This window comes from Camponotus floridanus, unplaced genomic scaffold (genome assembly GCF_003227725.1).
Source record: "Camponotus floridanus strain SB8 unplaced genomic scaffold, Cflo_v7.5 scaffold52, whole genome shotgun sequence".
Taxonomy (NCBI): Eukaryota; Metazoa; Arthropoda; class Insecta; order Hymenoptera; family Formicidae; genus Camponotus; species Camponotus floridanus.
The window spans coordinates 462,342-476,767 of NW_020229681.1; the positions used below are offsets into that span (position 1 = coordinate 462,342).

At 26.1% G+C, this 14,426-nt stretch overlaps 4 protein-coding genes across 5 annotated transcripts; all 4 read right to left on the minus strand.

Moving 5' to 3' along the window:
* Positions 1–3,228, minus strand: LOC105259481 (retinol-binding protein pinta). Of its 2 annotated transcripts, none has more exons than XM_011271438.3 (5): positions 2,952–3,226; positions 1,892–2,051; positions 1,092–1,197; positions 594–972; positions 1–272 (listed from the first exon to the last, which is right to left on the minus strand). In XM_011271438.3, exons 1-5 carry the CDS (start codon positions 3,130–3,132, stop codon positions 196–198), a joined length of 903 nt encoding a protein of 300 aa, XP_011269740.1. In that variant the 5' UTR covers positions 3,133–3,226; the 3' UTR covers positions 1–195. The 2 variants fall into 2 exon arrangements, with proteins under 2 accessions (XP_011269740.1, XP_011269741.1); XM_011271439.3 differs by lacking the exon at positions 1–272 and adding an exon at positions 290–487 and having other exon boundaries at positions 2,952–3,228.
* Positions 3,229–3,920: 692 nt separating this feature from the next.
* LOC105259508 lies at positions 3,921–6,389 on the minus strand. Its single transcript, XM_011271491.3, has 5 exons — positions 6,191–6,389; positions 5,617–5,683; positions 5,349–5,495; positions 4,277–4,720; positions 3,921–4,106 (listed from the first exon to the last, which is right to left on the minus strand). The coding sequence occupies exons 1-5, from the start codon at positions 6,268–6,270 to the stop codon at positions 4,032–4,034; spliced, it is 813 nt and encodes a 270-aa protein (XP_011269793.2). The 5' UTR covers positions 6,271–6,389; the 3' UTR covers positions 3,921–4,031.
* A 1,775-nt stretch (positions 6,390–8,164) lies between these two features.
* Positions 8,165–11,339, minus strand: LOC105259509 (kinesin-like protein KIF9). Its single transcript, XM_025412533.1, has 7 exons — positions 11,335–11,339; positions 11,179–11,284; positions 10,922–11,101; positions 10,479–10,664; positions 9,971–10,188; positions 9,418–9,771; positions 8,165–8,261 (listed from the first exon to the last, which is right to left on the minus strand). The coding sequence occupies exons 1-7, from the start codon at positions 11,337–11,339 to the stop codon at positions 8,165–8,167; spliced, it is 1,146 nt and encodes a 381-aa protein (XP_025268318.1).
* A 101-nt stretch (positions 11,340–11,440) lies between these two features.
* Positions 11,441–12,812, minus strand: LOC112639234 (kinesin-like protein KIF9). The gene is made up of 3 exons (XM_025412534.1): positions 12,451–12,812; positions 11,985–12,216; positions 11,441–11,451 (listed from the first exon to the last, which is right to left on the minus strand). Exons 1-3 carry the CDS (start codon positions 12,583–12,585, stop codon positions 11,441–11,443), a joined length of 378 nt encoding a protein of 125 aa, XP_025268319.1. The 5' UTR covers positions 12,586–12,812.
* Positions 12,813–14,426: the final 1,614 nt, after the last annotated feature.

Below are 14,426 nucleotides of genomic sequence, written 5' to 3' on the forward strand. Positions count from 1 at the left end.
TTTATTTTACTTATATAAACAAAATTGGGAAAATTTCAATCCCATTTTACTCATCATCGCATCATAATAACAATACATTCCTTTTCTTCGCTCTGTATCGTTTTATCGCCAATTAATTGATATATTTTGTCTTTTTCATAATTTCCATTCTCCCTTTAATGCGCAGAATTATAATTCATGATTTATCTCAAATTACTAATTAGAAATAAACTTGTATTTCTCATCATCAATATACCAATCACGATGTTTCTCGACAAACTTCTTTGTATATTCTGCAAGCACGTAAAAAAAGTATTTTAGATAAATTGTACAAATATACAAATCCGATTCAATGATCAAATTTTAGATAAATTGTACAAATATACAGATCAAAAAAATTGTATTTTAGATAAATTGTACAAATATACAAATCTGATTCAATGATCAAATTGTCATCTCAGCCGCAAATGTTGTACGTGATGTCTTATTTGAATTACGGACTGCAATTCTAAATGCAAAAAGACGAAGAATCTTTTGCATAATAATAAATATTCTCTATTCTTCACTAACATATCGCAATCACTTCACATTTGGCTTATAATTATCATAATTACCTATTATTTCTTGGATTGTACCATCGGTGCCACCATATTCGAGCGGTCGGATATTAATCGGAATATCTTTGAAACATTTATGCATCACAGTTTCATCGCGTGTATAGACGTGCAATCTTTGCTTCAGCTTCTCGTTCATGAAAGTTTTAAAAATCGTTATCCCTATATCAGCATACTTGGGCGCGTTGATGAAATTAATCGATTGGATCCTTAAAGGATAGCAACCCTGCCATGAATGGATTAAGTTCATCACAACGCGAGGCTGTAGTTGCATCAAGTGACGCGAGGTTACGCCGTCTAAATCGATAAACAGCGCGGAACCGTACAAGGATGTTGGTACGTAGTCCTTCGATATCACGTCCATAATCATTATACCGATCTGTGAAAACAGTTATTTATTCATTGAAAAACACATAAACACGAAAGTATGATTTCAATTTATTGCGATGATATTCGCCGTCGTAAGTCGATTCAAATGTCATGATAAAATAATCGTACCTTAATTAAGTCCGATAATTTTTGCACTTTCGGATTATTCTGTCCTTCACGTATAATAATCACTATTCTTCCTTGATCGTCTGGCTTTCGTAAGAATAAAAATATCCTAAATGGATAAAATATTTCAAAAGATAAAATATATTTCAAAATCTTTTTTTTTTTAATCTTTAGAACAAGTTGACAAGTTGACCTTTCTAATCTTACGCAAATAAAATGCTCTTTTAATATTTTTGAAAAATCAACTTGGGCACAGCGAGAATTATTGATTAAATGTAGCATTTAAATAATTATTAATAAAATTAAAATATGAAAAAAAAATTTGAAATAAAATTGAAATCAAATTTATTAACTTTTATTAGTTGTTGTTATGAATTTTCGAAAAAAATGATTTGATGATTTGTCAATTAGGAGTATTTAGAGCGAAATTATTAATCGAGATTGATGACTTAAACGTTATAAATTGATATAATTAAACCCATTGATATAATTAAACCCAATGAGTCACAACTATTATTAACGTTAATGTCTTTCATAACAACGCAGTTATAAATTAATGTTAATAATTATTGTGAATACCGGAAATTTGTGAAGATCCATAATAAGCGAGTGAACATATTCGAGTGCTCTAAAAATGCATTATCTTCTTGACAATAATGTAGAAGAAAGATCTAATTAAGTTAAGAAATGCAAGACTGAAAATTCAAATCGCCTAGCTATATCTCATCCGAGACTCATTATGAGATGTCTCCGTGGACTTTTGCACTGTAATACTTTATACTCTGAGATAATTATGATGTTACCCAAGTTTAAGCAGTTCTTGCATTTCTGGCTGGAATGGATTTCTGTTTGCAAACCATTCTGGTAAATCGAATCGTTGTTTATAATAGTTTCGCATCCTAGTCTTAGTTTTCTCCATGTTAAATTTGCAGATTCTCAAAAATCGTAAGATAAAAAAGTCATCTGCGGACAAATTAAGGGTTCTCTTTGAATAAAAAGTCAAATCGAAACAGTACAAGATTTTAGAAACAAACATTATTTACTCTTTAAAAAAATATTAATAAATCTATTTTGTATGTTAAATAAACTTTGATCTTAAATCGAAAAAACTGCTCTTATCAATAATTAAATCGATATTATAATTGCTAATTTCATAATTATAAATATATTACATAGGCAAAAGTCGTAAAATATTAATTATTTTTCTGAAAAAATTATATTGATTCTGAGTAAACTAATATATGTCGATAATATGATGATATAATACATATTATAATATACATGACAAATATAAAAATTGAATTGATTACGTGATTATCATGCATTAAGTGCTGCTTATTTTACAATTTTAAGATTTTGCTCAATAAATTAGTCTTTTAAAATACTATCTCTCATGTTACAGACAAAAATAGTGCTTTAGAAACTCGCATATAAAAATCTATACATATATTTTTTTCTTATATACATAAATACATAAATGTCTGATTATTTCTCAAGTTACTAAAGATAACAAAAAAAGTTATGCAAAAAATGATTAAATGTAATTATGCAAAAAGTTATTATGCAAAGAATGATTAAATGCAATACAAATTTCACGGAATACGATTTATACATTATTTGCTGACATTTTCAAAATATTTATTTCTTTTTAAGATATCAAATATCACTTATATGTACTTCCTTTATGATGAAAACTTCCTGTATGATTAAAAACGGATACAATGAGTTATTAATGTCACATTTTAATGACGAAGATAATATCGTTTTCATATTCTAAAATTAACAAATTATTTATTATAATTGATTTATATAGAGAGAAATTTTAACTTAGATACTAAACGATTTGAATTTCGCAATTTTTACCTGTTCGTGCGCACAAATCATTACTCTCCTGAATCCAACACTTTATTTCTGTGATTGCGTTCTCTCTATTGTTATCAGTCTCGTTCAAATGTACCGCCGCGTATTCTTTGTCCTCACTAGTTAATTCGTGCTGACATTCTATGTCGCTATCATCATCGTGCCAGCTTCGTGAATCTGTCATCGCGATGATAGCGAGCGTAGAACTCTATCCACCGAAGAGACACTCGCATCTATACGGACTACGAAAGCGAACTGTGACGCAGCACATATACCTTAGAAAGAAAATCTCAGATAATTGAACAGTTCAATGTACATAATCCTTGAAACCATTATCTTTGCATTTTCTCAACGAGGAACTGCGCCATCTAGAATTAATAATTATAAACATTAATGGATTAATATTTGGGAGAAGATTTATTGAGTATTTGTCATCTACCTCTGAAAAACTGAAGACACTTGGTTCCAAATCTTTCAAATTAAATTCATTTTATATTTTAATATAATTTATTTTAATATATATATATAATTTAATATATATTCTATCAAGAAAATGTGAAAACTAAAAGAGAGGATAAAATAATTATAAATTCTCCTTCTGCACGGCGGAAAATATTACAATTGTTAATAATAGACATAAGTGATTTATTTTCAAGTTATCGTAACAAAAATTCTTTATCACGTTCTATTTGTTTATCGCGTTTTTTATTTCTGCCTAATCAGAATAAGAATTAATTCACAAACGAATAAAATAATCGATTATATTATCAGTATGCTTGTTTTAAATATAATCATTTCAGGAAAAAATCAAGTTTGAAAAATTTTAAATAAATTATAATAAACCATATTTACAACATATTACTACATTTTTATTACAAATATATTTATTACACAAATCTCATGCAAAATAAAGTGTAAGAAAGATTCTTTTGCATTTTAAATATACACTATATATACAATTATATATGCAGTGTTCAAAGAAGAATTGCAAAGAACATTATATTTTACAATAACTTACAATAAATAAAAGAAAGTTAAATCTATATATTCTTCCATTTTTTAAATAAAATATCGTATAAATTATTAAATGAAAAAATTGTCATTATCTTTCCATCTTCCTTCGTATGCAGCATTATATTTCGCGATATGTTCTTTTTCCTAAAAAAATAAAATCAAATATACGTGTATTAAGAAAAATTGACACAATGAAAGACAATAGTTTAGATTCACATTTAGGATATTTCATTTAAATGTTTCCGCATTCATCATGTCGGAAAAAATATTTATTTTTGAGAGCTTACTATAAATGAATTAAGCAAAGTATATACCTCGTCAACTCGCTTCAGCAATCGCTTTAAAAAATGGTATTTGCAACATACATATTGCGACAGACTTATTTCTCGATAAAATTTGCATGATTTTAAATTGTCTTTGTTATTATACAGATATTGTTTCAAATTCTGGTAATAATTGTCTAATACTTGATATAATGAAAAACATCTTTTGGAGAATATATCTTGGATCTCGTCAAATATAGTTTCGATCGCTATCAATAACTCTTTGCGTTCGGATATTTTATTAACCCAATTGTAAAACTCTTCTAATTCAAATTCTTCAAACTCCATTACTTCACTTACGTCCATATTTTCAACTATGCCATTTTCGATGATCATATCCTCCTCAGTAACAATGATGAAATTTATATCATAAATTTCTTGTCCATCAGCAAGTTGGTCCACATTATATATTTTCTCCTTTAACTGGTTTCTCAGCTACATATGAAATATAAACATTTGATATTGCATTATTATAAAGAATTTGTGAAACAAGATAAAAATTTCAGAGCATCAAATAAAAAGTATTGCAATTAATAAATTATAATTTTTAGGAATTGTATAATAATTACATATTAATATAAACAAAAAAGAATTATTAAATATATATTAATTATATATATATATATATATATATATATATATATATTAATATAAACACACAAATATATATTTAATATATAAAACATATAAATAGAGTTAAGTGGACTACTATATATATTTGTGTATAATAATTCTTTTCAAAGTATAAAAATTCTTTTAAGTAAATTACAATACTTTTTTAATACACTATAATTGCTTTATAATTTTTTAATACTTTATATTAATTATAACACTTTTCTAATTTTTACTATGTGATTTAATATGAATGTAAAATAATGTTAGAAAATTATTGTAACTAAAAATGCATGGAAATACAGTTATACGTTTTTTTATATTTTTAAAAATATATAAATCCATGAAAAATTTGTATAATCTCACAGAATTTTCTATAATAATTTTTTGCTAAAAAACGTTGCTTCTTTCGAGCAACGTTTCTAAATAGATTTCAATTTTGATTATTCACCTTAGTATAAATATCCATATTTCGCATTAGCGCCCCAAACATTTCACGGCTTTTTTTATTCCATTCATAAAAACTATTTGCCATGTTCAAATACATTATGCTTTTGCTTAAAAAATATTCGAAACTGTTCGCTGGCTTGCTCCGTAACTAATGAACAAAAAGAGAGATTTTATCGCAAATATTATTACAATATATTTATTTTTACAAACGTTATTAGTTATTTATGCTTCTATTTGTTATATCATTATTTGCATTTCACAATACTTACGCGACGTTTTCTAGCTTGTACAACTCTATCACTTTGGGCCTGTTCTCCATATAAGCGATTCAATATGCTTGAATAAAACAATGATTAATATAACGCACATTACAATATAAAATAAAACGTTCAATAATTTTCAACTTGTACAAAATGTACCAATAGACACACCATCACAAATTCTTTAACAAAATTTAAACAAATTTGGAAATTTAGAAATTACAATAGATTTCTAACTTTAGAAATTTAGGAATCACAATCATTACATAAAATTTCTTTAATAATCGATATTTTGATTCTATAAGAAAAATAATGTTAATAAAATAGAAATACATATTTTCACAATATCTATATAAAATGATTCAAATTTATTGCTTGTTTTTTTATATGTATTATCATTTACGGATCTTTCATATAAATACGATTATTTCATATAAATAAATTTGAATATAATGTTCTTCATAAAGTATTTTCATAAATGTGAATTATGAATCATTTAAGATAGATTTACGCGAGATTTATTCAAAACTAAACAATGAAATTCTTTTCAACATGAATAATAAAATCAAATAATATCACAAACCATTGTAGATTAGATAGAACGTGTTTCGATTGTTCAATCGCGCTTTCCGTGTCGTATTTCTTGCATAAGGCAAAAACCATAGTTGCAAATGTGTTTTTGTGTTATGAAGTTAAATAAATGTAAAAATAATCACTAACGAAATCACGAGGATAATCTGCAAGATTATAAATCAGGAATGAAACGATGAAATGTGAAAACAATAACGACGAAATAATCTTTTGAAAACAATAATGACGAAATAATCTTTTTGTATGTATCGAATTGATTCAAAATATTTACATTTAAGCCATACTTATTTACTCGCAAAGCAACATCACAAATTGACTATAATTGTGACATCAAAATTTAAATGTATTTTAAAATAGGAAAAATTCAACATATTTCACAAATATTCCTCAAAAATAAAAAGAATTAGAAAATATTAAAATTTAGAAAATAATTTTATCGAGTAATAATATATTAATTTTTTTATTCTTTCCTATCTTTTAGGAGGCAAAATTTTAGAGTTTATTATATAGTATCTTATCATGAATAAAATCTCCAGCATAATTTTAAAGATAGTAAAGCATCTCTAATTAATATCATTTGACTATTTGTTTAATCTAAATACATCTTACTTTCGCTTAAGAAATCTTCACTATTTATATCTGACTCTGATATCTAATATAAATAAATAAGAAATTGCCACAAATATCTTTGCAAACGTTTTCAAAATTTACAATGCTATTATTTGTTATATTTCTATTCATAACGATATATTTACATGAAATCTTAGATATTTTCTACAATTTTATTGCTTTAAAGCTGTTCCATTTTTAGTATTTTAAATATACTTGAACAGAAAAGATAACACATATATTATTATAAGAGAAATATCCAATGTCTTTTATTTATACAAAATATGTTGAAAATAATACATTTCGTACTCGAAAATTTTTCAATCTTTAATTTAATGAAAATTTCTGTTGTTTCATAACATTTTTTACTACTAAAAGATCTATTTCAATAAGAGAAAGATGTGTACAATATCCTGTATATACAATTCATTATTAAAATAAAAAATCATTTTCCTATGTAAATTTACTTGGATAAAACTTTGAAATTCTAACAATCGTAAATTATATAGTTATTTTTTTTTAAATATAAGTAATACGATACGTATAACTGTGTTTTTACTTGTAAAAAGAAATACGTTCTATTTTTATAGATTTTGATAATTTATAATATTTTGTATGAATATATAAACAATAACAAACAAAAGCATATATAAAAAGCAATAGCAATTAGTATTAGTTCATACATATATTCTATGTATGAACTAATACTAGTGTCTATGTCATAGAATATTGTTATACAAATTCTATTACGAATAAATCGTCTATAAACTGAATTTAAACAAGATATATTTAATACAATAGAGATAATAGAGACATAATTTCATGATGTAAATGTACAAACCTTTGCAGACAGAAATTAATTTCGCGCAATTGCCCAAGCAAATTTGCCGCAATATGCCAATAATAAACCATGCCTTTACTCTCTATTTTCTATGGACATTTTAGAATTTAAAGAAATTTCTAAGAGAAAATGAAATGATAGTCATCAATAAAATACGATACTTCCGAATGTATACTTATTTTCAGCAGAAATCATGATAAAAGAGTCATGAAAATCATGACAAAAGAACGGCAAAATATGCTCCTAAATCCACACGGATTTAACTATATTTTTAAATTGTATTTATTTGTTCTCAAATAGTAATAAAGAACTATTAAGAAAGCAGATTTTACTTCTCCTTTTCTTCGAATTTCGTATATGAAATGCACGCTTTACAAGTTTAATCTTTATTTTCTTGCCTTTAAGCTTATCAAACGGTGTAGTCAAATAACATATATGAATAAATAAATAAATAAATAAATAAATATATATATATATATATATATTGTAGCATAATTATTAAAATACTATTAATAATTATGCGACTATAGTATTGTTTACTTCCGTTAATGCATTCGTCATATTTTTGTACGCTTTCTTTAATTGCTCCATTTCAATATCTTTCACAATTAATCTGGAATATTTAAAAAATAATTAAAATTTTAATCATTCACGATCATTATACAGGGTGTCCCATTTTAATGCCCCACCCTAAATAACTTTCTTATTTTTAATTTTAGAAAAAGATGTTTCAGACAAAAGTTGTATGGTTTCGAGGGGGACATAAGATGGTACCATTAATTTGATCTTGAAGAGTCACATGAAGGTTACGTGAAGATCATTTTCAATTTCTTAAATGGAACACCCTATATATTTTTGCATATTCTTGTAGCTTATCTCGAGAGCTTTCCAAAACACTATAAATAAACATTTTTTCATCAAGTACGTTTCGAGTAATGAGGCTTGAAATCATTTCTTAATTTTACATAAACCATAAAATATCTTGTAAAATATTCATTTTTTGATTATCTTACCTTAATACTTTTATGTACAAAATAATGAGAGAAATCCATTGGTGCAAAGAAAACATACAGTTGTTTTTAAGAAAAAAATATGTAATTTGCAATTAACAATTCCATATTTTTTCTTAAAAACAACTGTATGTTTTCTTTACACCAATTGATTTCTCTCATTATTTTGTACATAAAAGTATTAAGGTAAGATAATCAAAAAATGAATATTTTACAAGATATTTTATGGTTTATGTAAAATTAAGAAATGATTTCAAGCCTCATTACTCGAAACGTACTTGATGAAAAAATGTTTATTTATAGTGTTTTGGAAAGCTCTCGAGATAAGCTACAAGAATATGCAAAAATATATAGGGTGTTCCATTTAAGAAATTGAAAATGATCTTCACGTAACCTTCATGTGACTCTTCAAGATCAAATTAATGGTACCATCTTATGTCCCCCTCGAAACCATACAACTTTTGTCTGAAACATCTTTTTCTAAAATTAAAAATAAGAAAGTTATTTGGGGTGGGGCATTAAAATGGGACACCCTGTATTGACCTGTTCTTATATTGATCTTTAATTATGATAAATGCAATAATAAGATTATATTAGAAGATTTATATTAGAAATTAAAGTTATACAGGAGAGTTAAAGAGTTTGCAATTTTTCGTTGATTTTTAATTATTAAATAAAAACTTTAATCAAATAAGATAAATCGATAAGAGATCGATTTAAATTTAAAAAATGATTTGTAAAAAATTACAAAAAACGAACTTGTCAAATAATTGTTTGGCGACCTTTATCAACAAGCGTGCTTGAGTGACATTAAAGAGCGTTAATTCCGAAATGGAACCTTCCAAAAAATTCATAATGTCTCGATTAATCTGTTCGCTCCTCAATTTCGAGATGTTCGACAATGCTTCTTGATGTAAAAACATATTATTTAATTCCAATTCCTTTTTCAATTCATTTACTTCTTCTCGCAGCTGTTGCACGATCAACTCCGTTCGCGACTGAATGTGTCGTATCGTTTTGATCGGTTTCAGTTTGGCAATTTTACCGCTTAATCGCATGGTCGATAGAGTAACATCGAGATCTTCGCTTGCGATGCGCACATGAGATACAAAGCTGACGAATGAGATGTCTAGTTTTTAATTAATTAATACGTCGTATGTCACTCAATATGTTACATAAAATTTTAAGGATTAAATTCTAAATATTTGATTGAGAAAAATGTTGAATTTAATATTTTAAATTAATCATCAAGCTAATTAAATTCTATCTGGATTAATTTGCGCCTTTTCAAATATTTATTCTTTATGATTACCGAATGACGGATGTGATGCCGAATGCATCTTTCAATAGTTTCAGCAAATTATTCGAGCGAATTATAGCATACATGCACGCACTTTGTTTTCTGAGGTACACAAAATATTGTTCCACCTGCATCCTCATCAAATTTGCCATACCCAAATCGGTTGCTGTTTTCCAACAATTCGATGGGCTTCCTGCCGTACCAGTGCCAGCCATCTCTACTATATGTATCTAATATCGAGCCATAAAAATAAATTTTCCAAAATATTCTTCCACAATTCCTTTAAAAATTTGATCACATTATTGATTTTATTTAAAATAGTTAAACATATATATTTAAATTTTTTCTAATTTTAATTATATTTATACGATGAATTTATTAAAGATATCATTTTTTTATATATTTTAATATTTCTATAAAATTCTTTTTTTTTCTAAAAATTTAAAAAATTATCTTTTAAAAACAGTATTAGAAAATTTTCATTTATCTTTCAAAGATGAGAAATTTAAACTGAAATTACTTTGGATGTTGCTACGAAGGCTTGTGATTTTATCAGACTCGCATTTGATACGTGAAAAGTGATCACGACTGCACCTAAATGTGATACTGGATACATTGTATTCTTCACAATCGATCTCCTAGCTTCTCCTTCGAGTATCTTTCTTAAAGTCTCATCTTCATTCTCTACATTCACTATAGTTATATTCTAAAATTATATATCGGTTTTTATTTTATCTGCATCATTACTTGCACTTTTTGTCGTATTGTAATATTCTTAAATCTATTTTTTACGTATGTTAGATATTGTCAAAATTAAATATATATCTAATAATATCTAGATAATATAATAAAAATATAAAAATTTCAGAAAATTATAAAAGTATCACATCTATATAATTATCTTCATGTAATTTCTTTTTTTGCAATCATCAGAAATTTTGAAATTTTGATAATTGATAATACCTTGAAGGCATTGTGATTGTTTATGTTGACAATCTTGCGTTTTCGCGTTGTGAGGAGATCGATTACGTCTTTACCCTTCAATTCGACAAAACTCAAACGATAGTGTATGTCATTAATCTTTCTTCGATTCGTCTTCTCCGCGAAAATATCGGATAAGAATCGCGGGATTATTCCTCTATGCTAAAAGTGAAATGATTAGAATCATCAATTTATCAGAAGCTTTAATATTATGTAATATTCCAAAAAAAAAAACGTACTTCCCAGTTATTTCTAAAACCCCCAACTGTGAAACTCTTTCCAGACCCGGTTTGCCCATAGGCGATCAGTACACAATTTATACCATCTAAAACTCTTAAATTATTTCTATATTGTATATATTATATGAATTTTATTTATTTGTATAGAAACTGTACAGCATTCCGTATTTTGTCACTGATATTTATCAGATATTTTTTTATTCTATTATTTTATTAAATATAATTATATATTTCTGTAAATTTAATTTTTGAAAATACAAAATCACACTAATTCTTGATATAAAATTTGTAATTAATTATAATCGAAGAAATTTTTTTATCTCAAAAGATTTTTTTTATCAATTTTATTGATATCAACATAATAAAATTTATCATTTTTTATTAATCCATATGCAGATATTACTCTATTTGTAACATTATTAATAATAAATTAATATATAACATTATTAAATTACTTTATAATTTAATAATGTTGTGTTTTAATTATTATATAATTATTTTATAATTTAATAATGTGTTAAATATATATATATATAAAAATTAGTAATATATTATAAATAACAATATAATTAATTATTTCTATTTGCACACGTTATATTTAGTATAATGTACATTATTTTAAGAGCAAAAGTTATATGTATAGTGAAAGTTTAATTAAATTTGATGTGTGTGTGAACAAAAATGATAGAAAAATGTCTCAATAAAAAAAATAGAGAAATCTTTTCAACTGTAATTAATTAAAAAATCATTTATATATGAATCTAATAATATTAAATTTAACGTTTAAATTTAATATATTTTGTTACTAATATATTGAACAATATTAATTATATCATCAACATAATACGGAATATCGCTATAATTGACTTCAAATATCAATTGATACTTTTCTACGAGATCTTTTGTGGTAGCGCGATACACTTTATCTTGAGACGTTTCATGAAATATTCCATCAGTCCGAAAGGCCCAATAAACGGGATATGGAATCGTTGATAGTCGCTTTCGTCGTATATCTTGTAAACATCTTACGTATATTGTCTAAATAACGATATTTTAAAAGATTAATTAACAAAACGTATCGATATGCGTTTTCACTAATAACAAAAATCTGATAAGTGTCTGACTTGTGAATCTCGAAAAATGCACAATATTATGTATAAATTTTATGATGCTGGTAGAATTCTTTTTTCTTCTTTGCTTAGAAATAAATATTCGAAGAAAAGCTCATAATATATCTCAATTTAACGGTAAAGAGATTTACATCAACCTTACCTTATTATCCGCACTAATCTTTGCGCAAGAATCGCATGGTCTCTCAAGCGGTAGAATTCGTACGAAAACTTTTATATTTATTTCATGCTTCTCAATCGACTCATCATCCGACAGAAAAAAATTTGTTTCGCACATTTTTAGTGATATATTATTTTAATATATCGCGTAATTATGAAAAGAAAAGGTTAATCCCAGCTTTAGTTTGTATACTATTTATAGCGCTGAAATTGTCTAGAGTTCATTTTGTCATTTTCAATTTGATTTTTATCAATTAAACGAGATTACATACAAAACAGAACAGAGAGATGAGGACAGTTTTAGAAAAATAATCTACGTGTAAATAATCTATGAAAATTGAATACTTCGTCATAAGTATGAATTTATAAAATTCTTTATTCTTTGTGTGTGTGTGTGTGTGTATATATATGTGTGCATGTGTATGTGTGTGTGTAGCACTCTTATATATAAATCATTCATAAAATTAAAAGTTTACTTTATTTTTAACTTTAGCAAAGAGAAATAAAATATCGAAAAAATATCGATGGAAAGAGAATCCGACAAAACGCTAAAGTCACCAACGCCAATTATGACATACGAAATATGATTATTATTATGCGTATGACACACAACATACATACAATATTACAAAATAATTGCTTATAAAAAGTACGTTGAATATCATAATTGTAAATTAAATAACGCGCAACTTATCTAAGACTATGAAAGAAAATTTGTCAATTCGCATAACGATTACGTTGTTAATTTTGCAAATAAAAAATTTACGCACAATTTCTAACATGTATTTAGTTTTGCCTAATTGTGACTTATCTAAATTACTAATACAAGTGATGTATTTTTTTTCCAATACGTCACATTCAATCGATATTCACTTCTAATTAAAACTCAAAAGGATTATTCCGCGAAATTCATTTGTGCATATTTTCGATAAGCTAGTGATTACTATCTGGTTCTGTCCTTTCCCTCGTCTAAAGTACAAAATTGTGATCTCGAAAACATCACATCGTAGCAAATTTTCTTACTGAAAAACGTAGCATATATATATATCACACATTTGCATTTGTTTCCATACAAATTCTAGCTTTTTCAAAACACTCACATTAAAAATTATTCTTTTAACTCTTTTTTATAGGATTATTTAATTAATAAGTAAAAATTATATATTTTTATCGGTGACAAAATTCCTCAATTCTGAATCGAAGAACTCAATATGCATTATAATAACCTTATCTATCTTAAAAATATGAAGAAACAGACCTAAACTTATTTTCACAATTGTTAGAATCGATTCTTGCAAATTCTGCAAAAGATTCCATATTCTTAAACTCCATTCGTCTTTTCAATGTCTCACCTGTATTAAAACCATTTGAAACATATTTGATTGTCACATCATGGCTGGGCCGATCGTACTAAACGACAAAATACATATTGTGTATATATGTGAATTTCTGTGTGAATTTATTACAAGAAAATTACAAAACTGCAGATTAAAATGTACAAAAAAGCCATTCTGAAACTCTCGTCGTTCAAATAGAGCTTGTGCTTTCTCTCATGGTCCCTCCTTCCATCTGTAATCGGCATCTAGACGATGTAAACGTCAACATTGATTCTTCCTCTCCATAGTAGCTATTGCCATTAAAGCATGATAATTAAAAAAAAAGAATAATTGATATATATATATATATATATATATATATATATATATATATATACACGCATACATATACATGTACATATATGTATCGCTTATTATAATTTCGAGCGTGTTCAAATTTACTTAAACACATAATATATATTCCTTTTCATTCTCGTAACTCAACATCCCAAAATTTACTCGTTCGCGATGCAACGAGGTCTGTAACTTACATAAGTTAGACGAGTCGTCCAGCGTTTTCTCATCGATATATATCTTGATCCTTTCCGTACTGGTAAATCATGATCTTCTCTCGACGCATTTC

Bases quoted from the DNA above. Each gene is read 5' to 3' on its own strand.
- LOC105259481 (XM_011271438.3), bottom strand. From the start codon at position 3,132: ATGACAGATTCACGAAGCTGGCACGATGATGATAGCGACATAGAATGT. The intron at 973-1,091 runs GTACGATTATTT...CTGTTTTCACAG, and splicing joins AATTATCGGACTTAATTAAG to ATCGGTATAATGATTATGGA. The intron at 273-593 runs GTAATTATGATA...ACGTGCTTGCAG, and splicing joins TACAATCCAAGAAATAATAG to AATATACAAAGAAGTTTGTC.
- LOC105259508 (XM_011271491.3), bottom strand. From the start codon at position 6,270: ATGGTTTTTGCCTTATGCAAGAAATACGACACGGAAAGCGCGATTGAA. The intron at 5,684-6,190 runs GTTTGTGATATT...GTTTTATTCAAG, and splicing joins GTTCTATCTAATCTACAATG to CATATTGAATCGCTTATATG. The intron at 4,721-5,348 runs GTGAATAATCAA...TTTCATATGTAG, and splicing joins ATATGGATATTTATACTAAG to CTGAGAAACCAGTTAAAGGA.
- LOC105259509 (XM_025412533.1), bottom strand. The intron at 11,102-11,178 runs GTACGTTTTTTT...TTTCACTTTTAG, and splicing joins GTTTTAGAAATAACTGGGAA to CATAGAGGAATAATCCCGCG. The intron at 10,665-10,921 runs GTATTATCAATT...ATATAATTTTAG, and splicing joins ACAATCACAATGCCTTCAAG to AATATAACTATAGTGAATGT.
- LOC112639234 (XM_025412534.1), bottom strand. From the start codon at position 12,585: ATGTGCGAAACAAATTTTTTTCTGTCGGATGATGAGTCGATTGAGAAG. The intron at 12,217-12,450 runs GTAAGGTTGATG...ATCGTTATTTAG, and splicing joins AGATTAGTGCGGATAATAAG to ACAATATACGTAAGATGTTT.